Genomic DNA, 26,471 nt, shown 5'->3' on the forward strand with positions numbered 1-26,471 from the left:
TCCTCAGCTCCTGTGCTAGCGGGCCCCCGGCCGGCAGCGCCCCGCGGCGAACAGGCACCTGCAGGGGCACCCCGAACCCTCTGCAGGGCACCGAGCAGGCGCCAACGCCGAGCAGCGTCCCGCCGCCTCGCCTCGCTCCGCCCCGCCCGCTGTGAGCGCGGTAGCGGAAATGGCTGCGGCGGTGGCCGCGCGGTGCCCGCAGGCAGATCGTGCACGGCAGCTGAGCGTTGGGAGCTTCCCGCGGCCGGTCCTTCAGGGCCGCACACCTCCCGTCGCCTCCCCTCACCTCCGTTTGCTTCCCCTCCCCGGCGCCTTCTCCTCACGCCGCCTTCTAGCCTCTGCCACAAAGCCGGGGGCCAGGAGCCGTCGCAGCCTTCCGCTCGGCACCTGCCCCCTCCTCTGTGGCAACCGGACGGCTTTGGAGGTGTGCGGCGGTGTGTGGGTGCCCAGATGTGCGCCCGTATTCGCCTGCTCCGCTCTAAGGTAAATCTCACTGCGGAGGTCTGTCTCTGCCATCACGCGGGTTAAAGGCTGAGGTGGTGGTTAATCGTGAGGCAAGAGTTAAAGTTTTGTTATATTGAAAAACATGAAAAGTGAAATTAATCATAAAACCGCCAAGTTAATTATTATGGTATAGTCAGCGTGGCAAAAATTAGGTGCATATGCAGCCCAGTGAGAGACGTTTGATATTCACATTCAGTGTACACGATTACACAATGAAAAACTTGTCTTTGGCAGAGGGGTTTGTGAGGAAGTCTTTCATGCTTTGGCCAAGGGTGGGTTGGGATTTGTCATTCATTAATTAGGTAAGAAAGCCAACAGGATGTTGGGTTGCATCAACAAGGGCATCACCAGCAGAGGTAAAGAAGTCATTGGCCCATTCAGGCGCTTGTCAAGCCACAACTGGAATACTGTGTTCAGTTTGGGTCCTCATGGTACAAAAAAGACTTGGACAGCCTGGAGAGGGTCCAGAGAAGGGCCACAAAGATGATGGAAGGACTGGGAAACTGCATGAGGAAAGGATGAGAGAACTGGGTTTGTTTGGCCTTGAAAAAAGGCGGCTCAGGGGAGACCTTGTCACCATGTTCCAGTAGTTAAAGGTGGAGACTTTCTTTTTACAAGTGTTCACATGGAGAAGAGGTAATGGGCACAAGTTAGTCCCAGGGAGATTCTGACTGGACACAAGAGGAAAATTTTTCACAATGAGAACAATCAGACATTGGAATAAACTCCCCTGGGAAGTGGTGGAATTCCAGACAACGGACACTTAAGATTTGGCTGGACAGGGTTCTGGGACATCTAGTCTAGGTCATGCTTTGCCTATAAAAGTTGGATCACATGGTCCTTGAGGCCCCTTCCAACTTGCTAATCTATGATTTCTGAATTCTAAATTAACAGGGCCACTTACTGTGTGTGTCTAAGTGTGGCCCTAGTTTATTCTACATTGCTACACATTTTATACAGAACTGGGAACCTAAAGCCTATCTTTGGCTAGGATCACCAGCTGCTTTGATGCATGATTTCTTTTACAAAAGTTATGTTTGCATCCAGTCATTAAGAAATAAATTCTTAGATAGAGGGAATGTCAGCATGCTGCTGATCTAAGACAAGCAGTCCTTTTCCTAGGGTAGAAGCAGAATAGCATTACATGCATGTTAATGGTTTGTGTGGGTTTATATCAAAGTAAAATTTAGTGGTAAAGAATAATGAGGTGGCGGAGAATAAATGTATTTAAGCAAATTGATGTCTTTTATTTCCTTTGCCAGTTCACAGACTGGCTTATGCTTACTTTCAAGAATTGTCTCAAATTGTCCCTGTCACAACAAATAAATAAATAAAAAAAATCATATTTTTTACTTATTCCATAATCCAACCTAATGGCATCTTGACTGTGCATCCATGGCAGAAATACTGGTATGCTTGTGTCCTTGAACTATGCCGTAGTTACATAAATTGTATGTATTAATTTACAGTAATACTGTCAATGTATTGGACATACTTGAACACTAAGAATTTCTATTGCCAAGAATCCATCCATTCCCTTAATGGGAGTGAACACTAAGGTGGAGAATTTTACCACTCTTTTATCTGTCGCTTAGCTGCTCAAGCTAAAAATAAACACATTTATTTCCTCTTAAAGTTTGCTGTCTTTGTGTTCACACCTGACAATTAAATTTATGATGCTTTGGTTGGACTAGTCACTTCTTTTATTTTGCGTGAAGTTATTTTTGTGTAGGTTTCTGCTTTTTAAATAAGTGAATCCATAAATCATTCAGATGTTTTGGCAAGGTTTTGTGATGAACCAGTCCATTAAGGTCTAAGGGGCTAGATTTGCAGTAGTGCTCAGCAAGTCCTTGAGTTATTCCAGTACTTTATCGCTTAGTTTTTACTCTTTTTTTTTTGTTCTCCTGTACAGCTTCACCTCATGCCTTCTGTCTCTCACTTGTCCTTCTTTGATTGCTATCATACCTTTTTCATTTGTCCTTTTGGTTTCAGAAACTTCCTTCCATTCTGCATGCTTAATTTTCTTATTTGGTGGTCCTTTTGTTTCTAACGCCTTTCTTTCCTAAAGCTTACCTGTTATTGTGAATCATATATCCATAGATTTCTTCTCTGTTTAACATCAGTTATGGTGTGCTTCATTTTTTTATATTAAAAGCAATCGATTTTAGTCACAGCTACAAGCATGTCTGATCTCCGGAAGAACAGGAATATGAAGTCAGTATAAAACCAGAGGTTAATTTTATTTTTTTATTATTGGCTAATTATTTATAAAAAATTTAACTGAGTTTGCTGTCTGAATAAAGGTGTTCTGCTTTACCAGAAAAGAATAATAAGGTATTGACAGCCATTTTCAGGACATACTGCTGCCTAGGAGAAACTGATGCAGCTGCCAGAGGAGTGTCTGTCAAGCAGACAGTCTGGGAACAGAGCAAGCTGCTCAAAAGCAGCTTCTGAAATGTAAAAATGCAATTTAAAAAATACATAAATGACTGTGCAACAGCGGTAAGGAATGATGCATGAGGCCTCACGTTCACTGTGTATTCCAGACATTAAAGACAGCAATATAATGTTAACAAAGAAACATGAAACCAGCATATATTTACACAGTATAGTCTTATTGCTGTGGTATCATCTGCACAAGCTGTGCCAACAAAGGATTACAGAGGAAAGAATAAAAAGATTCTGTATCCTAATGTATTTTTGTCTTCAACAGAGCATGTCAGTATTTTAATGGAAACACAATTTATAGAAAGAATATGGCTCCCAAATCTAACAGTTTCAATAAACTAAAACTTGTTCTCATATAAGACAGTGATGGAGCCCTAGAATGGTTTGGGTTGAAAGGGAGCTTAAAGATTGTCTAGTTCCAACCCCCCTGCCAGGGGCAGGGTCACCTTCCACTAGAGGAGGTTGCTCAAAGCCCTGTCCACATAATTCTTATCAATGTATTTTCCACAAAACTGGTCTGGAGAAAATCTCTGTCTTTCACTAACATGAGTCGTTTGCTTTTGTTTTCTGCATGGGGAGTGTAAAGTTGTAATCTTGCGATTTATGAACAGGATACTGCTATTTTGAAAGAATGTTATTCATGTACCTTCCAGAGGAAAACCAAAAAATCTGCCTCTCTGCTGTAGTTTTTAGAGGAAGGTTATTGGTTTACTGGATAGAAATTGGAAAATAATGTTTTGCAGGTAGTTCAGAAACGCAGTATGTTTTATGCATTGCAGCAAGAAGAGACATGTCAGTCCAGCTGCTAATATCAAATGAGAGAACTATTATTGATTACTTTAGCAGTCTTTGAATTATGCTGCAGATCTTGACACTGCTGGGTAATAGAGCAATCTCACAAGCACCAACGTGGAGCATGTTTTGCTTGTGTTTCAGTGAATGGCAGTTGCTGTGAGGCAATACATTTCACAAAACTTTAGAAATGGAAAATTTAGGGGGTTAGTTTAACCAAATCTCTGAAAGATGCAGGTGGCTCCCGGGGCAATCTAACGTAGAGCTAGAATGGATCACTCTTTCAGGATGCCATCCTTCGCCCTTGCCAAAACCATTGGAGATAAAATCTGATGCCCAGGGATAGACTTCAGCTGCGTTTCAGAAGGTGTCACTGGGTACACCTCATTCTTTCACTACGCTTCATAGCAAAACCAAGATATCTGCAGCATCCTGCTATAAACCTGTTAAGACCTGAACAGCTTGTGAAGAACATCTAATAATACCTGTTTCTTGGTATTCTCATGTGGTTCACACTGTGCAAAAACATTCACCTTTGGGTTCCTCCAACAAGGGCTGTGGTGTCAGACACTGCAAGGGCTGAGCAGTTTTGTAAGCAGCCTGTTTTTGCAGGCAGTTGAATTTATAACTGAGGATAAACTATTGAGATCTTGGCAGTGGTTTGAACCTGTTCCTGGTTTTGCCACCTGAAGTATAATTTAGAAGCAAACAAAATCTGCATGAAAGGGCATAGTGCCAGGTTCTTGTAAAGAAGGAAGCGGTGGACCTCCAAGCTATCTCCTTTTGACAATTACAGTATCTCGAATTATCACATTCACTTGAATCATTAGTACTTTAGGCACATAATTTCTAGCATACAGAATATGCAATCCAGTCCCAGCTTGCCTCCTTTCTGGGTATTAGTCACTAAATAAATATACTGTACTTGCTTTACGTGGGAGAAAGGAGATAGACAATGTTTCAGCTTGGATGCAAATTGAAGTGCTGCCCTGTACTCTAACTCATCTGCCACAAATTTTGCAAACTGACATTTTTTGACTGTATTTGTGTTATCTAGATTAGCACAAAACTGTGTTCTGATTATACAAATACAACATATTCCATGATGTCTCTTTAATAAATCACAAAAGTTTTATCAAAAAGTGCATGAAATTAATAGCTTTGGCTACTCTTGAGCTTTATTTGTGGTGTTTTTGGAAGCTATTACTGTCTTAAAAAGTGTGATGTACCCCTTACCAAGAAGTAGTATTCCCATATAATTTCTTTAAATACTGTTTCCTTTAAATGTAATGAATTGTATTACTATATTTATGGGAGAAGGGTAACATGTTTGATGGTGACTAAGCCCATCCTCTGTCTCTGAAGAATATGTACAGCATACTGTAAGATTCACGTTATGTGACTGCATGAAATAATTACCTGTAATATGACTTCTGAGTAGGAATGTATTGTTTGAACAGCAGAGTCTAGATTTACATGAAAATCAAGTGAAGGGGAAAACTACAGTGTATCTTGATATTTTGTCTTATATGTACAAAGACATCAAAACTTTTCTGTGCGAACAGGCAGAGCGTAAAAGCAAATTTAATTAAAAAGGAGTTTCATAAAGTACATTCTTTTTTTTATTATTCTGTGAAATGCGGTTTTCATCTTGCATCACACAAGAAACGAGATTAAAGACAACAGAATGTTCTGTTTGTTTACTTGCTTGTTTCAGAGTCCAGAAAAGTTGGCTCCTGTCTTTCACTAACCTCTCTGTCTGCCTAACTTACAAGCTTGTATACTTGGAGATGTTACTCCATTGATGCTGTCTCTGCCCATCTGTTTTTCCTCTTTGGGACTTGCCCTTAAGAAACACCTCCTTCAGGCTGCCATCCCTATTTACGAAGACATAAGCAGAACACTAACACTTCTGTGAAAGAGCTGTCTCAACAAACACATGTAGTACTCCTAAAGTGTTCAGGCTCTTGTCTTTTCTCCATGGAATGCAGAACAGATGTGGATAAAATTAATAAATTTTAAAACTGATATCTTCTGCAAGCATAATTTAAAATGCTGGAGCTCTGAAAAGCGATACCCATGATGAAGGTATATCTTATAGGAGACACATTTTATACAACTTCTACAGCAGAATCATTGCTAATTTAAAAAACAAAATAAATCATGGTTCTTTTAAATTGACTTGCTGGTATACTGTTTCATGGCCTCAGAATCTGGAAGAGAGAGAAGAGTCATTTGAGGGGCAACAGAAAACACTCCAGATTTCCCAAATCTTTTTTCTTTAGAGCCCCAGAGAACACAGACAGGTACAGTTTTATTATGTGGAACAGTAAAGGATGTAGTGAATCACTAAGGCCAAGGTTACACATGCATTTTAATCCACAGTAAGTCGAAAATGATACTCAGTTGTACCCATCCTTTTCCTTTGGCTACTTGTGTACTAGCATCAGTCGACATACGGTTGTGGAAAAGAGATGAAAGTTTTTATCTGTATCAATTCCAGCTCATTGCTCATGCTAGCATGAAGGAAGTGATTGCAGAAAGCATCCAGGAGAAGCAAATGGGAGAGGGGTAATGGGATCATACCCTTTCACTACAGGCTGGACTGATCTACCATGTAGCCACCACTGACTATGTGTTACGCCTGATCTAATGAGCTGCTGGTGAGTAGGCGCTTGTGTCTGCTTTCCTCTCTTCCCCTGTGGTCCTGTCCCCATGTCCCTGCACCTGGCTTGAGCGATGGGTCTTGGAGCCACAGGGCTTCTTTGTAAGGTAGATTTCTGTCAGATCAGAATCTGCCTCAATGTATGGTTTGAAGATTGCAAAATTTGATACAGGTATTGAGAATGGAAGATGGCAGATTTAATGTGAAACTGCATCCTACCATCGCTGTAAGGACTTCATTAGGGTTGAACATTCACATTAGGAAAAAAAAAAAAAAGTAACTATAATCATGTCAGTGTAACTGAACTTTTCTGTTTCATTTTTTACAGCATTTCCTGATTTTGGCAAATACTTAAAGGAATCTGATAATTGATTCTATTCAGTATTTGATGTGAAAAATTCCAGTGGCCTCCTATTTTCTGTTTGTGTCTTCTTTCCCTTTCCAGTAGAATTATTGAAGGGAGAGAGTTTAGTACAGAGTCTCTTATTTGTCATATTCTCCTCATTTGGCAATGGAAAAAGAAGGGGAATGAGGAAGTGGATATCAGTCCTTTTACAATTAATTAAAAAACAAAACAAAAAAATTGAAAGAAAAATGCAAAGTTTTTGAAACACTTCAGAGGGCAGAAAAAAGCACATCTTCAATGTCAGAATGTTGTTCCTGCTAAATTTCAGAGACTGTAACAAACAAAAGCTTCTCTATAATTGTCACAGTGTAATATGTGTACTTAATTTGTGTAAGCATAAAAATGATAATCGCTATAGAATAATAATTAGTATACAAATAACTTCATGGAGTGGAGTGGAATATTCAGGCTAGGGGTCTTTGCTTGTGTTTGGAACTGGAGATGTTCAAATCTCTTGAGGATCTCTGGTTTGTGAGCCATCACAATTATGATGGATTTTTTTTCCACTCACTAAAACTAAACCCTCCAAAACTGAGTACTGCCAAGCTGGATTTTTCATAATGTAGAAATAAAGCCTGCCAAACAAACCAAAACCCGAATGTTTGTATTTCTCTCTTTCACATGGAACAGGTCATCACTCTGAATGGCTCAGCAATACAACAGAATGAAAGGAAATCTGGGTCTTTTTCAGAAGTCCTGCAGCAGCAGGATTTCATCCCAGTTCTCAAATACTTGAAAGTGAGACTGACCTGCAAAATCTTAAATTAGCGTGATTATTTCTTAAACATTTATACCTTGAAATATTTATTTCACAGTAACATATAAAACACAATTATGCAGAGACTTTTTAAGTTCCAGCTCTAATAGTAATTGCTTGCAGGGCTCTACTTAGAAAGGTAAAATCTCTTTTCCCTGACTTGCAAAATCAGTTTGCCTTCCCTCATCTGTTTTCAGGAACTCGTGCTTCTTGCCAAGCAATTGATGGTCACAGGCCGTAACATTGGTCTTCACTCTACTCCCCAGCCCCAGAATGAGTTCAGATCTATCAGATCCTGCTGCACTTTCCAGGCAAGGTGCCAGTATTTTTGCCATATGCCGCCAGCAGGGTACCTTAACAAAGACATATCTTGGAGGTTGTTTTAATTTTCAAAAAACAAAGAAAACTGTGTATATATGTCTTGATCAAGTGGAGCCCTAACATAACTGAATGCCTTTTCTTCTGCAGTAAATTGGATCTTAAATCCATTCAAATTCCTAAAATACACTTTTTCAAGAAAAAAAAAAATGAATAATTTGGCAAAACCAGATTAAAACCAGATTAGTTTCTATAAAATCTGTGATGATAAAAGATACCTTCTGTGTCTTTGTTACATATTGTGCTAATCACTGAAATACAGAATATTAGAAAACAAAGCAAACTGATTCCTAAATGCCACAATTACATTTAACAGAGAACATTAAAAGCAGTTATTTCCTTTCTTTATTGCTTCCTGGTTTTATTATTTCATTATATTTTTCATACAAATTCCAAACCAGGTCAGCTCAACTTCTGTTATTTACAGATAATAACTAAATAGAATTTAAAAGGAAGCTATAGAAACCCCTTCACTAGAATTTATTTTAGAGCAGTTCACAAAGATTTTTGTCAGTGTAGCTGAAGTATCTTTTGTCCTCAGTGAGACCAAAACAAGATTGTATTGGAAAAACTCTATGTGAGAAGGGTTATTGGCACTCACATTCAAAGTAATTATTCTTGTAAAATTAATTAACTTTTTTTTTTATTTAATTCAAGCCCCTTGACTACTTCCCATTAGTAACAGCAGGTCTGTGCCTTTTATGTTCATTGTGGCAGATGTTCTTTACATCCTAGATTTTTTCAGAACAACAGAATGGTTTGATGGATGAAAGACTGCATCTGGAAAATGTGTATCAGTCAGTGTCATTAAAAGCCTGAGCCAGAGCCCACTGAAATCAGTGGGAATCACTGGCTTATGATCACATTTTTCATATCTTGTTAAGAGGGAATAAGTCGTCACTATTAGAAAACAAGGGGATGGCATTCTTTACTTGATTTGCACATATTTCTTTTTCCATCAGGAAAAGTTGTATTGGTGGAAGAATCTGTCATTATAACCATCGATAGTTGGGTTTGTGATCCCATGAGGGTTGCAAGCTTGCACAGTGACTACCAGGTGGAAAACCTCCTCAGGGAGTCCGGATAGGCTCCTAAGAAGGGCTGGGAAGGCATAACTGGCTGTGATGCACCAGTATTACTGACAAAGGGAAGAACATTTAAGCAAGCAAGCAAGCTAGACTAAGGTTTCTATAATTATTTTTGTAAAATGCTTCCTGCCCTCCTTGGGACCATGGGAAGAGGTGGCAGGGAAAATTTTTTACTACCTTGATCAGATAATGTAAGTAGGAAGAATTCACATTCATCATGAATCAAGAACAGTTTCAGAATAAAGGGAGTACTTTATCTGAAATTCATCTGATTGAGGCTGGGGAGCCGCGAGAGAGAGTCCATAAGGGAAGGTGAACAAGGAGCTGGTGCTGAGAGTAATGCATAGGGGGCAGAGTGCCAAGGCCCCCCAAAAAAACAAAGAGCAGAACAGGTCTGGTGACAGTAACCAGGGTCAGCCTGCCATTTGATCACTATCAGGCAGGTATATGTCCATAAGGCAAGTGTACGCTCAAGCCAGGATCAGGTAAAACCCTGATAAGATCAGGCAAAGCAACACAGTGTTGTTCAGACAGGGACTCTGGGTGAGACCTGACCTTAAATGCACCTCCAGAACTAAAAAGCACCCCCAGCAAGTCTTCTTCTGGCTTTTTCTCCCACAGCTCTTTCTCCAGTCTGATCCAAGGTCACACGGCCGATAGTCTCGAGCACTGGCAGCCAAACTGTTCTAGGAGGGTGAAGGGCCTGTTGTTACAGGTCCCTAACAAAGAGTGTCACTCTGTGATTTTGACACTTAAAACATAGGAAGTCGTAACTCAGGGTATTAACTCATTTGTGAAAGAGCTCACAAATGCACAAGAACACATGGTTCTAAATGGTGATTCTTGCTGAAAAGAAAAATTTGGAAGTTTTGTATTCTCCAGTAAAGAATGGGCCAAGGGATATAAATAGGCAGGAAATGGGAAGCCAACTGAGTGTTACTTAAATGAGTTCCCAAGATGGGTACAAACCAGAGGTACATATGCTTATAGCAAATGCTAGAAGTTTAAGAAAGAAGATGGAGGAACAGGAATGTCCTCACTTACTTAAAAAGTGACATAGAAGACGCTGGGAACTTGGTTTGGGAAGAAGACAATCAGTGGCACATGATAATATCAAGACAGAAAATATACATGAGATGATAGAATAACCTGTGCAAGGGCAAAGACATAGTATACATTAAAGAAATCAGAATGAAATACAATTAACAAATTAACCACCTCACTGAATTTAAATGGATTGAATTTCCAGGCCTGAATTGGACAGAGGTAGTACTGGGTCTCTCTTAATAACCACCCAGAGAGGATGGCAACACAGACTGCAATATTCTGAGAACAGCCAGGAAGGTAGCAGTTATACTGAGGGACTTCAGTTACCTGCCTTCAGACTGGATGAACATGATACTGAGATACAAGCAGAGATTAAAATATTAGACGATATGAATGGCTATGTCATAGAATAAATGGTTAGTGAGCCTCCATCAAAAAATACAAACCTTGACTTCATACTGAATAACTAATGGGATCTAATAAAAATCTTACTGCTGAATTGCTCTTCCTAACAGTGACCATGTACTTAATTCAGCATTCCTACAAAAGCAACAAATTTCAGAAACCCCACACTTCTTGTGCTCTACTTCAAAAGGGACGTGAAAAATGAGGAAGCTTCTTAACAAGATATCTGAAAGTCCAAGGAATTAAATTCTCATAGGCTTTTAAGATTCTGGAGAACACTATACTGGAACTGCAGCATTAGTACTTACTTATCACCTATGGAAACAGGAGAAAAATATGAAAGGAACTGGAAAGCACTTCCCCAGGAAAGTGAAGGAAACTACTATAAGCAGGAAGGAATCCTTCAAATTGCATTTAAAACAAGAAAGCGAAAAGTATCATAAACTCAAATAGATTAATTGTAAAAATATTAATTATGCAGAATGGAAAAAGAATTTAAGAATCAACAAGATAAAAGAATAAAAATTAGTACTAAGTAATATTTCAAACAGCAAAAAAACCCTGCCAGCGTCCATTGGCCCAGCAGATGATTCGTATGAAACATGTACTTGAGGAGATGAATTCTTTCCCTGAGTATTTTCTGTGGAAAGGAAATGAAGATACTCTCCATGCTACAGTGCTGTTCTCTGGGGGAAGAGGGCTTAGCAGACAATCTGAATTCAAAGTTATTGTGGAAGCAGCTACAGAAAAATATTAAGAAAAAAAGATAAATTGCTCAGATAAAATTCCAGGAAACCACAACTATCACAAAATCTCTGAAAGGTTGGGTATGAATCAGTTAAACTACTAATGGTTTAATCTTTTATTTGTCTGGCAATAAATAAAATAGTAGCTGAAATTCAATCTAATTAATGCAAAGGAAGTGAAATGCAGTGTAGCTAAATGTAAAGAACTCAATGCTTCTGAGGAAAAGCAATCCTAGCTTCATGAATAAAATGATGGACTCTGAGTTGACTGTTTCCGCTGAGGAACAAAACTTTGGGATTATGATATTTTTATGGAAGTGTCAGTTCAGTGTAGTCAATGCTTACTCCATGTCCCAAAGAAAAAAATATTAAAGATTACTTGGAAAGGAATAAAGAACAAACCAGAAAACATTATTATTCAACTGAACAAATGCACTATTTGCCTGCATTTCAGTGTTGTCCTCTCATTACAGAAAGAGTATATTATAAAGTTTGAAAAAGATTTATGGAAGGAAAATAAGGGTCATTGGAGAAATGGAAGTCTACCTCAGTCACACTGTCAGAAGTGACTGTGTTGGCTGTGATTCTTCAGCCTGGGAAAGAGATGACTTACGAGGTACAGCAGAAGAAACCAGGCTCAAAACAAATAAAAAAGAGATTGTTTTCATACATAAGATAGCAGATCTGTGGAATTCTATGACAAATAATGTTGCAATAACAAATAACTCTACATGGGTAACAAGGGAGAATGGACAACTTCTAAGAAGAAAAACTAATAGAAGAAAGACTCACTGCAGGCCACTAAATGGACAAACTAAATGAGGATCAAGAAACTCCCAAAACTGAAAATCACTAGAAGTTGGAAAATCAGTAGATAGTATCACATATACTTGTTCTATTCCTGCTTTTCTCTGGCTGTCCACTAAGGCTAGATAGACCCTTAATGTGAACCAGTACAACACCTCTATAGTCTAACACTTTAATAATTTTGTACTATTATGAAGTATTCTTATTTCTAAAATTATACGTACTTTACAAACAAAAAGAACATTGTTTACTTGATGAGCTCACTGTCTGAAAGTCACATGATAAAAGTTATCAGTATTGCTTCTGTAGCTTTTATGTCTAGGATTTTAATCATGAGATAAAATTCTGCTACAGCTGAAACAAATCACAGGCAGAAAAGCAATACAAAAATGGAAAAGTCTGCCCCAGTTGGACTGGAAATACAAGCAAAGAACAACAGAAGCAGACAGCTATAACAGGGAAGCACAAGCAAACTGTGAGACAACATGAGAGACAGTAGCCATTGGACCTTACAATGTTTTTTGGGAGCATAGTGATGGATTTGTGAGGAAAAATGAGCTGAGTTTGCAGGTGTTTACTAGGATTACAATTTAAGTATGAAAGATGCCTGGTAAAAAGAACAACTTTGTCCAAAAAACTTAACAGAGAACAGGAGGCCGATACATTGTGTGTACATTATATGGCAAATATCATTTGCCATAAATAAATTGCAGATGAAAGAGTAATCTGTGAAGTGTACTGAAGTCAAACCCAAGAAATTTATGACTGGTGTAGCAGAGGCAAATTCACTGGAAGAATAAAAATGTAAAAGGAACATGGTAGAAGCTGAGAAGAATCATTACTATAGACATGGCAACACCAGAACTGCATTTCTGAAAGCCCGAGAAAGGAATATTTACGTAAATGAAAAGAGATGAGCCTAGACAAGAATTTTAGCTGGATGGACAGACAGGAAGGCGGCATGTGAGGTATGTTTTGCATTGAAACTTTCAGATATAACTTCAGTGGCATGATCTGCAGCAAGATCTGAGTCAAGGATGATGTCCTTTGTATGGGCATGAGTAATGTGGTGGTTTGGTAGTGGCTGAAAAGGAGGTAGGCATATAGAGCTTATAGGATAATGGTGGCAAGATCTCTTTCAGCTCTGTCAAGCTTGAGCTCACAAAAAACTACAAAATGGCATTTTTTTCAAGTTAAAATAGCTGTCTGATTAAGGGGTTGCAGGACTGGAACTTACCACAGAGTGGGGAAGAGGGTAGTGAAGGCAGGAGTTTGCTGCCTATAAGCACAGGTTCCTTAAGCGGATCTGACTGTAACAAAATGCCTGGATCCATCTTTCCTGATCCTTGGCTTTAACACCTGCATCCTGTATCAGCAAGTAAAAGAGGGAGTGGGACCTATCTCTACCTAATCCTAAAAAGAGCATCACAATTCACACAGCACTGAAGATACAGGTAGCCCTAATTCTCATATTTCTTAACTTGTGCAATCTTAAGAGATACACATCTTTAATTCAGAAAGCACTTCTACTGAAAATGTATACTGTTGTTTTTTACTTTTCCTGGACTTTTTTACAACATGTGTACCATATAATAAAAAAACAAGCCCATGGGCTGAGGCTGAGCATGGCAGAAGGAGTGCTAGAAATATCTTCATATCTGATGGGAATATGCCATGGCAGCATTTGACTGCAGTAGACTTTGTAGCAGTCTGCAGTTTATTATTGCAAAGCCTTATTGTTCAGAGGCTACTGATACTGAATTTCCTTCCGTTGTAATTTAAAACAGTGAAGACATCTGATTCAGTCATTTTATATTTTAACATGTAATATTAGACAAAAGAACAGAGATCACTGAGCGAGCTTGCTGTAACAGCACAGTTAAAGAGTGAAAGCTGGAACAATTTTTTTTGAAAGATATTTGAAAAGGTAAGTCTCCCCACTACAGATGGTGATGTTTTGATGGACAAAAAAAAAAAGAGTTTGCTGTTTGGATTCAGACAGGCAGGTCATGGCTTTAACTGTCTGCTCACTGACAGAAGGAAAAAAAAAAAGGTACAAGATTTCATACTATTCTTTCTCCATTCACAGTTGATGGATGAGTTAAAAACATACATGCACTTGAGTTTATTCCCTTGGCAAGAAAATGTTGTATTATTGTATTTCTTTCTTTGAAAACTCAACACTTTCATTAAGCTAGGAATGATATTTTTAAGGTAATTTATGTGAGTGTGACTGTATTCTCTGCTGACTTGCTATTGTGGAACTCCTAAAATGGTCTCCACAGAACCACAACAAAGATTCTTTTTTTTTGTAGGGCAAAAGTACAGTCAAAAGATACTATTTTCTCTCTTTCTCCAGCAGCTGAAGAGCAGCACTGAAATGGAGATTCAGACACCTACTCTTGTAACAGGCTGTGCACTAAAGGCTCAATCTGAAGAAAACCACTGGAATGCTGAGATAATTGAAAGATCTGATGTGTTTGATGTGATCTGGTATACTGAAATATTTCTAGGCATTTCTTTAGGTATTATGTTAGTGATGGAGATGCCATGACATTTTCATACTACATGTACTAGTTCAGCTCTTCATAATTTTGCTTTAAGTGACCTTTTAGGGTTTTTTTTGGTATGTGTATGAGGGTAGTACTTAAAGGTGCGAAACTGACAACACGATCTATTTAAGGGATTGCAATGTCATTACAGTGCCCAGCTCCCAGGAGTGTGCCAGTAATACCTCAGTTCTTCAACCAAAAAAGCAACTGAACATTTCAACATCCTTGATTATCTGCTGTGATTGGCAAAAGTCCTTGCAGAAATAAGAGGATCAGAAATTCTCCCTGAAGACTTCTTTCATTTGGAGCATAAATTCTCCCTTCTTTTCTCCTTATTTGAAATAGTCTGATTCTAGTAAGGAGGTTAGCATCTACTAAGGAGGACTTAACTTTTAACAGGCATTTTAATAGGCAGAAACTTCCAAAGAATGATGACCAAAAGATAAACTGGTAGTCCTACTGAATTTCTATGCTGTATGTTTTATTTACTTCTAATTACTAGATTTGGAGGATTTTTTGGTAAGTAAGTCCTATGTTTGTAGTGCCCAGAATTTCAGGGAAACAGTGAATAATTTTTTAGGTACTTTACAGTACTTTTCATTTTAGTGATGTGGGTTTTTTTTCCGATGAGGAATGAGGGCAAAGTATGCAAGCTGACTATAGAAGATAACAAAGAACATGTGCATGCTATTTTCAGAAATAAAAGTGTGACTATTCCTTTGGAGAGGGAAAAAAGGAGAGGAAGAATAAAGAGAAGGATTTGGAACAAAAAAGCGTTAAGAGATATGGGCTGAGAGTGCTCAAGTATGGGACAGAGTACAAAGAGAGAAAGAGGAAAGAGTGGCTGGGCAATGTGAGGCTCTGATGAGGAGCAGGGGCAGGCAGCTATTAATTAACTTCTGCTTCATCACCTATTCTTGCCAGAACTGTGTAGGTAGAAACTGGAATAATCCTAGCATTGCAGGCTGCCCCAGAGGGCTGAACTGAAAGCCAGGCAGTCTATACACCTGCTTTGACTTTCATGTTTAAAGGAATCATAAGTTCCTCCAGTGCTCTACAGGGTGCTCCCCTTGTGTGTGTTACACACTGAAAATGTTCATTCTTTGAAGCTGTCTGTCCCCCTCAGAGTGCTCTTCTACATAAAGCCAAATTTGGCAGCAGTTCTGTTTACTTTTTGTTTCCCTTGCAAGTGATTTGAGTTGTCCTGTCAATCATCATGTATGGGACAAGATCAGGTCCTTGGCCATTGGCAGGCAGGGGGTTCTGCAGAACTTCTTGCTCACATGTCAGCATGGATCTGCACAGTCTAAACAAAGGGATCTGAACCCTGCTACTTGTACTATTAAGACTGACATTGTATGTGAAGAGAAAGGAGGATGGGAATGCCAGTTAAAGAGGAAAAAAAACAACCTTAAGGGGCTGATCAGAATTTTGAAGGAAAGACTAGATTACAGGGGCTGATAGCTTGATAGCTATGTAGCCAAAGAATTGGAGGAGGAAACAGGAGGTGCTAGGGTGAACATATCAACTCTGCATGTGATAACGTACTACAAAAAAACAAAAAAAAAACCAAAACAAAACAAAAAAACAAAACCACCAAAAAAAACCCAAAACCAACCAAAAAACCCCAACAAAAACCCACAACAAAAACCTAGGAAATTCAAGCACAGAATGAACATAGAATTCAAATTTTTCTTTGGAATTTTCTGCCCTTCGAAAATACTCAAAATCTGAATCACAGAAAAACACTGTGTTTCAGATGTGTAATTACATCACACACAAAACAGCCATCTCTATGCCCTATTTAAAAAGACTAATACCCCCGTAACACACTACCTGTCTTTGCAATACCAAGACAAGTTTTGGCTCTGGCAAGACCTATTATGGGTGACAATGCTGAACCCAGGACACACATGTAGAGCTCTGCTAAACAGCGCAGGCTCTTGTCACAAATTGTGTACTTGCCAAACTTTACATTCCCTCCATGTTCCATCATAGAACTAGTTTGACCCCACTTGCATTTAACCATCACACACCTTCCAAAACTGCTCTATAATTGTTGCTAGCTTTCATGTTTAGCAGTACTCCTGATCCTTGAACTGTTGAAGTCATACCAGTATGTTAGAGCATCAGTTCTTTAAGATGCCCCCATTCTTCCAATTCAAAAAGACAAACAAACACTTTTGAGGAAAAAGCCAACCCCCCCCCCCCCCCCCCCGATTATTCCCTCAATATTTTTAAACACCTCATGAAGGTTTTGGGCAGCTGGCTCATTTTAAGCTTTGGACTATCAATACCGTGCAAGCACAGGGGCTGGGGTAGCTCTGTCGACCGAGATGGTTTAGGGACTCTTGCAAAAGCAACGACCCTGCATTGCGCTCCTTCATCCTTCATCCCTCACCGTTAAGGTTTGAGTTTAGCTCCTGTGCTCGTGTGATATAATCAAACAAAACTTCCTGGTTTGCTACTTTTGCAGAGTGAAGAATGAAGTTGACAGTACAACGAAGTCTCAAAGAAGCCGGCTCTCGGGATAGACATTAACTAGAAGCAGTTCTGAAATGCTCCGTTTCCCCGCAGGACAACGGAGCAAGTGCCAGGCTGTTTTGGGATAAAAGCGATCCTGCACACGCACCGCACCACCCCCAGAATGAACGGGTCCACACTGACCCTCCGTGGTAGGCTCTTGCCGGCATCACCCGCGCACCCCTCCCCGAGGAAGGCCGCTGCTCCGCCGGAACGCTTAGCTCCCTCCCCGGGGCCGGCCGGGCGGAGGACTGGCACTGCCCCCTCCTCGCTTTCATCTCACTCTGCGCAGGCGCGCTCGAGCCGCGCGTGCGCCGAGGGGCCGGTTGCCGTCAGGCGCGCAGGCGCGCCAGCGGAACCGGCCTCCGCGAACAGGCGGGCGCGGGTCTGCATCCGGGTCGGCGCCGTGCGCATTGTCTGGGGAAGGGGCCCGGGCTTGGTGGCTGTGCACCCGAGGGCCCCTGCCCGCCCGCCGCTCACCGCGCAGGCTTTAGTAAGTGATCTGCAGGGGCTCTTACCGCCCCTGCCCTGCGGGGATGCGGGGTCCCCGGCGGGCGCCCCTGCCCCGGGCGGGCGGGCGGGCGGGCTCATCGTCGTCCCTTAGGCGGCCTTGGCTGTCGTCTCCCCGTGCCTCTCCTTGCCGGCGCTGATGGATCACGCCAAGGCGCCACGTCCGGAGGTGCCGGTGACTCCAGGAACCTCCGGCGACCCCAGCGTCCATGTAGTTCCCCCCAGGATTCCTGCCGATGACCGGGGCTGCGGCCGGTGAGGTGCCGTGTGGTTTCCCGGCGTCTGTGGGGAGCGCAGCGGCTGTGGCTGGGTGCTTGTGTGCAAACATGTGCCGCTGCCCGCCCTCACCTGTGGGGATGGAGGTCCCCGGCACCCCGCACCTGCCTGTCACAGCCATTCTGCCTTGCCTTTTATTTGCATACGTTTAGCCGTTCATACGATGTTTTTGTAATGCCAGCTAGTAACAGTACTGTGTTTCTTTTTCCTGCAGTGGACCGCAGTTCGAAGAGGAGGCAAGTGAAGCCTTTGGCAGCTTCGCTGCTGGAAGCATTAGATTATGATAGCTCTGATGACAGTGATTTTAAAGTTGGAGATGCTTCAGGTAAATCGGCTTCCTCGTCTCCTCCTTGCAGAATTACCTCATTTTTGTTTCATTGTTGGTCATTTAATATCATGTTTGAGACAGAATGTTATTAGTGAACTGTTGGGGCTAGAAGTTCAGTGACCTAGAAGTTCAGTGACTTGATTGGATAACTGGAAATTCTTGGGCTGTGGATAAGAAACAACTGATGAAACAATCCATACAATACTTCAATTGTAATTATTTTTTTCCCAACAGACCTCATGATTATCAAAGAAGTTTTTTGCAGAAGCATTCCATAAGCTACTGTGCTGACTGCTTTAGCTATATCTACTGCTTTTTATTTTTACAATGTAGAGAGAACTTTTGAAATGCTCACTGCATTTAGTATTGAAATAAGAATGTTCTATAGCTGTTTTGTTTTGTCTGGATAATAGGTGGTTGTTGACTTAAGAACTTGCCTCTTTCTCAAGGTTAATTCTGCTTGGTGAGTGAAACCTTTGAGCAGAAAGATAATCTGTTAAGGGTTTTGTTGTATTTTTGGTAGACAGACTCAAAGTGCCCATTCAGATGGCTGTGCAGAAAGATTTGTGCATTTCATACTAAAAGGAAGACCTTGCCTCAAAGTGGTTTTGTTCCACAGTCTTCTCTGTGCGTGTGAATATATCTGCATTGAACATTGTCAGAAACTGAAAGTAAACAAGATACCAAAATAAAATGGATAAATCCAAGTATATTGGAGGGAAGGGAAAGAAGGGGCAGGACAATGTTTGTAAATAAACGGCACATTGGAAGTTCTGTGGCTCGGGGAATTAAGGAAAGAGATACAGGGTGTGAAAAATAGAAGCATTATGACAGCTTGCCACATAACTTTGCTTTATTATTTCTTCGAGACAGTAATTTGTGTTTTCATGCAAATGTATTGTGCAAAAATGTTCCCTATCTCCATTTAAAGGCTTATTTTTTAACATCTGGTAAGCTCCTCCTTATTAATGAACTTAAAAATCTTAATTCTTTCTGCATTTTTCCATCCCCCAAGCTTAGACATATTTCCCTTCCTTGGTCTGGTAGAAGCAGGCTGCAGTGACTTAAAAGGGTAAACCTAATGTCATCTTATCAATTTCATGATAAGATTTTTTGGGGCTTGTTAATTTACTTTTTAAGTCTTGTTTTGGGGATTTTTGAGCCTTTTGATTTAAGGGTGCTGCCTTTTGCAAAGACAATTTGCCATAAAAGGAAGTCAGTCCCCCAAAAAATTCCTCTGTTCTGGAACAGTAGTGTAGGCAGGATTTTAGGAAAAAGGAGAATTGGAAATGGAGTATGGCAGATGGACACATGACTTGGAGCAATATATTATTTCATTAAAAGACAATTGTTAATTAAAATTAATGAATAAAGCTTCCTGATTCAACTATGTCAAAATGCATAGGATTCATTTGTAACTGATATCCTTTTTGACTTTTAGGATATCATATGTACACATGGTGTTGGTCAGTATCTAGCCTGGTTAATTTCATTTTCCTTTAAAAAAACAGCACTGAATTGAAATTATATCAGAAAAGCCCAAGTTCTACTTAGAAAATGTTTTTTGAATTACTGTTTTGTGTTCATGTATCTCATATAGCATTGTTTTAACGTATCTATCCCTTGTAGTAAAAATTAATGTTCTGTTTAATAAAATGTAAAATTTAGTGAAACCACTTTGAAACAGCAGCAGAGTTTGATGGTTTACACTTTATTCTGTGATTTTCGAATGAGAAGGGAGAAAGTTGTTTTGGAGAAGCTGGGGAATGGAGAGTTGTTAAACATAGAACCTCCAAAGTTTTGAAACGAAAAAAAAGCACATTATTGTGTGCAGTACAAGGTAAATGAAACAGAACATCTGTGCTAATTTAAAATTAAGATGGTATTACATAGCCTTAAATATGGTTGTACCTTGTCCATTTAAGTTTGGATGGAAGAAGTGCAGAAATATAAGGACTTTTACACACATATATAAATAAAATCGGTAATTCTGAAGTTATGTGTATATACAAAGAATCTGTTTACACATGAAAGCAACCCTATTAAACAAATTCTGGATTGTTCCTAATAGAAAACAGGTTTTCCCTTTTCCATTGTGGTTTCAGCCTTTAAAGTGTAATTTGTGTTACTCCAGTACAGTCGTGGCTGTTGCTCTTTCTCCTCTTTCAATGACCATAGAGGTCTCTCCATGTGCAGCCTATTGCAAATCTGTATTTAGTATTTGTTTGAATTCAGGATTTCTTTGTGTAGTTTGCTTACAAAGGGAAATAAATGTGTGAGAAGGAAGGAGCAATCTTTCTACATAGCAAATGACCACAAATTCTACTCATGCACTCAGAAGAACCCCATAAGTATGGTAATTCCACAGGTCTGCAATGTATATGTGATTCACAAATGCACATATAGGTGTTTAAAAAAACAAATCTGAAAGTTCAAAGTTAAAGGACTATCTAGATGCTGAGTTAAAAGAATTCTGAAGTTCTTTACTCCCTGTTAGTGATGTTCCGTCTGTATGTATGAGCTTTAGGATGTTGAGTGATGTGTGATAGTAGGTGATACTATGCGAGTTTAGGAAGACTGAGCCCTGAACATTTAATCTTTTACACACATTCGTTGTCCTGTCAGATTTCTGGGAATAGGAGATGCAGTAAGGATTTGAGAAGTTGGTATTAAGTACTTGTAGGAAGGATTCAGCATTTCTGAATTTCTGTATTCAGAGTCCTAATGCTGTGGGAAATTTTTTTCATTACAGAAAAGATTTCTAGTCACCTAACCTCCATTTCCACCAAAAAAGTCCATGGGAGTTATGGCCTTTTCCTACAGTGTAATTAATCTCTTTTCTTTCAGATCTAGGTCACACCAACAAGCAATTACTGCCTTTTTCACTTAAAAGATCTCATCATTCTGACATCTCTTTAGGGAAACTGATTGTTAAAACTGTTATATTCTTGTAAATTTACTTAATGTAAATAGTTTTCAGGCCTGTGCGCTTTTCATTATGTTAATATTGAATGAAGTAGTTTTTTTAATGGCTTCTCTGTTTCTGCATAATAGAGAGTGCTGTATTTTTCTGGTTTATATAAACATCTTGAAAAATTTGCTCCTTAAGTAAGAATGTCATATATATTCTTAATGTGGGATCAATAAAAAACTGTCCCTTTAGAATCAGAGCATACAAATATATCACCCGAAATTATGGTTCTATAATGTACTCAATTGAAGCTTTTTAATAATGTTTCACAGTATGGATCAGTTACTTGAAGTTTTGCTTTTAAGTTAATTAGACAATACTTCTTTCTTGGTGTTTTTTGTTGTGTTTTTTGGTTTTTTTATTGTTGGTTTGTTTTTGGGATCTTTTTTCTTTTCTAGTAAGAGCAGCTGGAGATACACTGTTGTCAGAAATCAGTGTATTAGGTGCAGAGTGATTCCCAGCAGGATTCCAAAGCAAGGATTTACTGTTTTTCTTCTGTCATCTTGAAGTCGGTCAATTTTGGCAGCTCATATACTGAAATCTAAATAATGCAGAGAAATGTAGTGTGGTCCCTGAACAAGGATGATGTGTGAATTTAAGGCTCTTTCTCTGAGTGTAGCTAAGAAGAGCATAGCTGAATGCTTCCTTGAAGAATTGGATTCTTTACTACTTTTGTTGTAAGTCTTACAGGCTCAAATTTTTAGAGACATTTATAAATGTTTGTGTTTTTTTTGTTGTTGAATGTGTGGAGTCTGGCTTGTATAAATATTATGTATTATTATTGCAGTTGAGGTCAGTAGGAGCTCTGTTTAAAATGATCTATATAAATGCATATATTAGGTATTCTGAAAAACTTGTGACTTGATCTAGAAATAAAAAGTTGCAAATATATTTATCTTTCTGTAACTCGTTTCCTCTTAATGCGATGGAGAGTCCACTTTTGCTTTCCTGTACAGGATATTGGAATACACAGAAATGTTTGTGAAGCACCAAAATACTTGTGGTAAACAGTACTGAAATACTGATGAAGAAACTAATACATTTATTTTTGAGAATAAACATAAATTATAAGTAACAGCAAAGTTGTAGGGTGTTTCAGCAGACAGTGAAGGTAAGCAAAAATATTCAATAGCTAATGATTAGTAAATTATCACTTAATTGCACAATCTTAATACAGTCACTTCAAGGCTTGGATTTGCAACTGGAATGTGTAGTCCCTCAGAGTGGAGTTCCCGAGGGCATTTTCCCACTGAGAAAATGGAAAATACAGGCATTAGGTTTTGTTGGTTTATCTTTGTCCCAGGTGAGATCTTCAGTCTGTAGAAATATCTGCCACTTGAGGTAACACTTTGAAGTGACTGGCAAGCGTTTTGAACTTGTATTCTCTTTGGAAACACTTAAGATTTTCATTTTTCTGTGTGTTTGCTGAGAGCAGAATCTAGCAGAAGCCTAGGCTTTCATTCCAGTATCTGGACAGGGTGGATTTAGTGATGGGATGACATTTGTTTTCTTTGTTTTCACCTTACTGTGACTTTGTGCCTTGTCTTCCAGTTTGTCTGACCCTTATGGAATGCTTTCTCATTCATTCAGTGTCATTCTGCTTGTTCAGTCAGTCTTGAACAGGATTTGCATGGTCTCTACTACACCTACTTTACTTTCTCTTGCATCTCCTCTCTCCTGTGCTGTGTCTATCTTCTGTGTATTTCCTGCCACATGGAGATGATTCTTCTGTGCTTTATTTACTCCAGCTTGGTGGGATGATTAGTTTGCAGCCTGGCCACCTCAGAGTCTAGATATGCCAGTGAGGATGGGATGTTTAAAGTGTTTCTTGAGCAAATACTTGTTACAGTGCTTCAGAGACTTAGATTTAGCATGTCCTAGACACATGTTCAGCTGTCTCCCAGATGCCACTTCCCTTGCAGATGTGAAATTCTCAGATGTATATTGGAAAAATACATACTCTGGCTGAGTATTCAGTAGCTTATATTGGAATCCGATTTTATGGGTTATTTAGGACTGCAGGCAGCTTTACTGAGGGAAGTCATGGGGTATGCAGTACTTCAGGCCAAACAAAGTTTGATACCGTTAAAACCAGGGAAATGTCAAGCAAATTCAGGAGGTAGGGTAACAAATTCCATCTGTGTTATGGCATTATAAATAAGGCTGTTCCCAATGACTCAAATCAAAGTTGGCAACTTTTAGTTTTGAGTACTTTTATGACTTGAATAGATATCTACTAAAATGCCGTGGAATTATTGCTAGTGTAGAAGTGAGGAAACTGCTTACTAAGCAACTCTCATTTATGTTCCTCTTCCATCCTTTTTTTGCGTTAAAGTACTTGTCTTCTGAACTATGTGTAATCATGGATCAGTTACCAGTTTCATTTCTTACTCTGCCTATTTTAAATCTGCAGTTAATACAGATTAGATATTTTTTTTTCAAAACATTGAGAAGTGAATCTCTCTTCTTAGAGCAGTAACATCTTTATGTTGATTTTTGTTTTGTATGTTCTTTATCGTATTACTTTGGCTGGTTCCATTTTTTGTAACTGCCAGCATTATCAGTGTTGAATTGCCAGTAGTCTCCCAATGTTTAATCATACTCAGCAAAATAGCATAGAGACCCCGTGGCATATATCTTAACTGATGTTAGATTCTCCTTTTTGAAGTTGCAAGTGAAGTATTAAGCCTTTTCAGTTCTTGCTTTTGGTATAGTTGTATTAGTCTTTGCATAATGGACCTCTGTGGCTTTAGGCTCATAGACAAATGTGATGAGAATTTTCCTGTTGCATAACTCTGCATTTGGCAATTTGAAAGTTCATGTTTTTCATGTACAGTCTAGTTTTTCCTGCCATATTTTTACATCTAGCTGTTAATACCAGAACTTTCTAGTTATCTTAAGCATTTCCTTAAAGTATTTTGGAGTCTTTAAAATTGTTTGCAATTTCTAGATCAGATGTGTAGGAAATACAGATGCTCTTAGATGTGTTTGGTATAGCACATTTGCAAAGGAGTTTTCTGCGAGTGAAGCTATTCTTATAAGGAAGTTTATGGGCAGAAGTTGTTGTTGACAGACACTTTTTTGCAGTGCTTTCCTCTTTGCCTGTCTGCCAGAAAGCAGGCACACTCTCATGAAGGCTTGTTACATGGTGTGTAGCATGGTGTTTCAGCAGAGATGCCCGGGTAATTTCATGTCATCGTGTCAAAGATTTGTTGTCTGCCTTGTAATTGGGAGAAAGAGGCTAAGAAGCTACTGGACAGGATGATGGTGGTTGAATAGCTTTAACCTCCAAAAGAATTCACCTCACCTGTAGCTGGTTTTTGTTAACCACCCTAAAAAGAGGGTATTGTGAGGCACACTGATCTGGATGACTTCTCACATGATGCATGTAGGCTGTTACTGACCTATAATAGGAATAACTTTCGACATGGTAGTTGTTTTTGCATGCTCAGCTTTCGGGGTTTTCACCCCTTTTCAGCATCCCAGGATCCTGGATTATAGTCTCTGTATGTAGCTTTGAGCACCTGGGTAAAACTCAATCAGAGAGGACTCAGTGCAAAAAAAGTTGGTTAGGCTTTATTAGTAGAAGAGGCAAGCCCAAAATCAAGTCTGTGATTTCCTTTATCTAGTGTATCCTTCAGGCTTCACTTAAAAGCAAACATTTAGGCTGCTTGTTAAACAAAATACTGCAATGAAGAATCAGCCTGTCTGCTGTGAGTGGGTGGCCGTGTACTTACATCGTGCAGAATTTACTGTCTGTATACATGGAAGTAAAATCAGTTGATACCTTGTTTTAAGTTGCTTGTAAAATGGCCCTGCAAAAAAAAAAAAAAACCATGGGAGGATTTTTTTTCAACTGTTGTAGTGATTTCAGTAGCTTTCCCCTGAAGTCTTATGCATATTATACAGGACTTCATAGTTGATTAGCAGTCACTTTTCTTTATTACACTTTTTCATATATTAATTCTGGAGTATAATACTCTGTCCTGGAGAATTCCTCTCTGAATTGTCCTCTTTGGGTTTGACTGCCACCTGCTGTTGTGCTCTGAAGAGCTAGAGGTGTACAGGAATAAATGGTGCCTTTCTCACAACTGCTCTCTCTCATATTTGTTCTCAGTGGGACTGTATATTCTTTGCTATTTGATGGTGTATCTGGCCCAGTCTTTCACTGAGAGTAGCTTGAGTTCTCTCCCATAGGGAATAACATCATATGGTTGCCAATTTGAAAGAGTCATTCTTTTAAGAATTTCTTTCAAGGAGAAAATTGTATACTGCAGCCTCTTTCTAACTGAAAGTGCATCTGACAGAAGAACACCTGCAAAAATAGCTGTTATCACAGAATAGCTCTTTCTAGAAAAGCAGCTGTCACAGCGAATCCATTCAGACAGAAGAGGAATATCCCTTACTGTAGGTATCTCTGGTGTGTACATGGATGCAGAAGGAGTACAAAGAAGAATGTGCAGGGAGAAGGCAAAGAGAATTTGAAGGAGAGAAGTGAATGTAACTAGTGTTTATTTGTTCTCTGTTTTTGTATTGTTGGCATGGCATAAAGCAGCTATAGAATACTGTTAGTTCTGTAGTGTTGATGTATAAAGATCACTGTTGGTAATTTAGAGTGATGTTAAACGCTAAGCTATTCCCAGGCCAAGATTCTCTATAAAAATGAAGGGGAGGCATGTTTAGAAGTGGATTGCATATTAGTTAATACTGTCTCTTATTTCTTAGGCATGCCTGAGGAGTGTTCTACTATTTCAAAATTTCAGTTAATTACGTTGTACTTATTTTACTACCATTAAGGCTAGTATGCATGATTGAATAATTACTCTTTTTCTCTAAAGACTGTACAGTAACTTTTGTTCCTATAGTCTCATCTTTTTCTGGCTCTCTAAAATGTTAGAAAGTTTGCAAAAAACATACTTTCTGTTAGGTTGTCAGGGGACTGATAACATTAATGTCCTGATCAGTAATAGTAGCACTTAAGCCTTTTTTTTTTTTGTGTTGATAGTGATAAAATCTGCTCATCAAATACTTCCACATACGGGTTTATGCAGAAAAAGAGAAAAGTAACCATTACATGGAGCTATCAACCGAATTACTGTCTAGTCAGAGACAGTGATCTGTGGGGTAGAAGTAAACTCCATTTGAAGTGTGTAGCACACTGATCCCACTGTTTGTGTATTTCTCTTTAGACAGAGGTAGATGTGCACAGAAATTCTCTGTGTAAGGTGGTATTGAGTGGTGGTTTTTGTGTGGTAACTAAAGTGATTA

The 26,471-nt window shown here is 39.3% G+C and overlaps 1 protein-coding gene and 1 long non-coding RNA gene across 11 annotated transcripts in view; both read left to right on the forward strand.

Annotated features, from left to right (window-relative positions):
• Positions 1 to 146: 146 nt before the first annotated feature.
• LOC136007835 (uncharacterized) lies at positions 147 to 17,300 on the forward strand. 3 transcript variants are annotated; one of them, XR_010609871.1, is made up of 3 exons: positions 147 to 483; positions 6,248 to 6,407; positions 17,072 to 17,300. It is a non-coding gene; the product is annotated as an uncharacterized LOC136007835 (long non-coding RNA). The 3 variants fall into 3 exon arrangements; XR_010609873.1 differs by lacking the exon at positions 17,072 to 17,300 and adding an exon at positions 14,403 to 15,019; XR_010609872.1 differs by lacking the exon at positions 17,072 to 17,300 and adding an exon at positions 6,738 to 7,397.
• Positions 17,301 to 17,526: 226 nt separating this feature from the next.
• PHF14 (PHD finger protein 14) overlaps positions 17,527 to 26,471 on the forward strand; it is a 163,341-nt gene continuing 154,396 nt past the window's right edge. For 6 of the 8 annotated variants that reach the window (XR_010609874.1, XR_010609875.1, XM_065666214.1 and 3 more), the window contains exons 1-2: positions 17,527 to 17,611; positions 18,119 to 18,229. Coding sequence is in view for 6 of the 8 variants with exons in the window: in XM_065666214.1 (XP_065522286.1) it covers position 17,611; positions 18,119 to 18,229 (112 nt within the window). In the remaining 2 variants the exon portion in view is untranslated. Of the gene's footprint in view, positions 17,612 to 18,063; positions 18,230 to 26,471 lie in introns of those variants that run through there. The other 2 variants (XM_065666213.1, XM_065666211.1) reach the window with 1 other exon arrangement.

The sequence above is a fragment of the Lathamus discolor genome, chromosome 2, assembly GCF_037157495.1.
Source record: "Lathamus discolor isolate bLatDis1 chromosome 2, bLatDis1.hap1, whole genome shotgun sequence".
Taxonomy (NCBI): domain Eukaryota; kingdom Metazoa; phylum Chordata; class Aves; order Psittaciformes; family Psittacidae; genus Lathamus; species Lathamus discolor.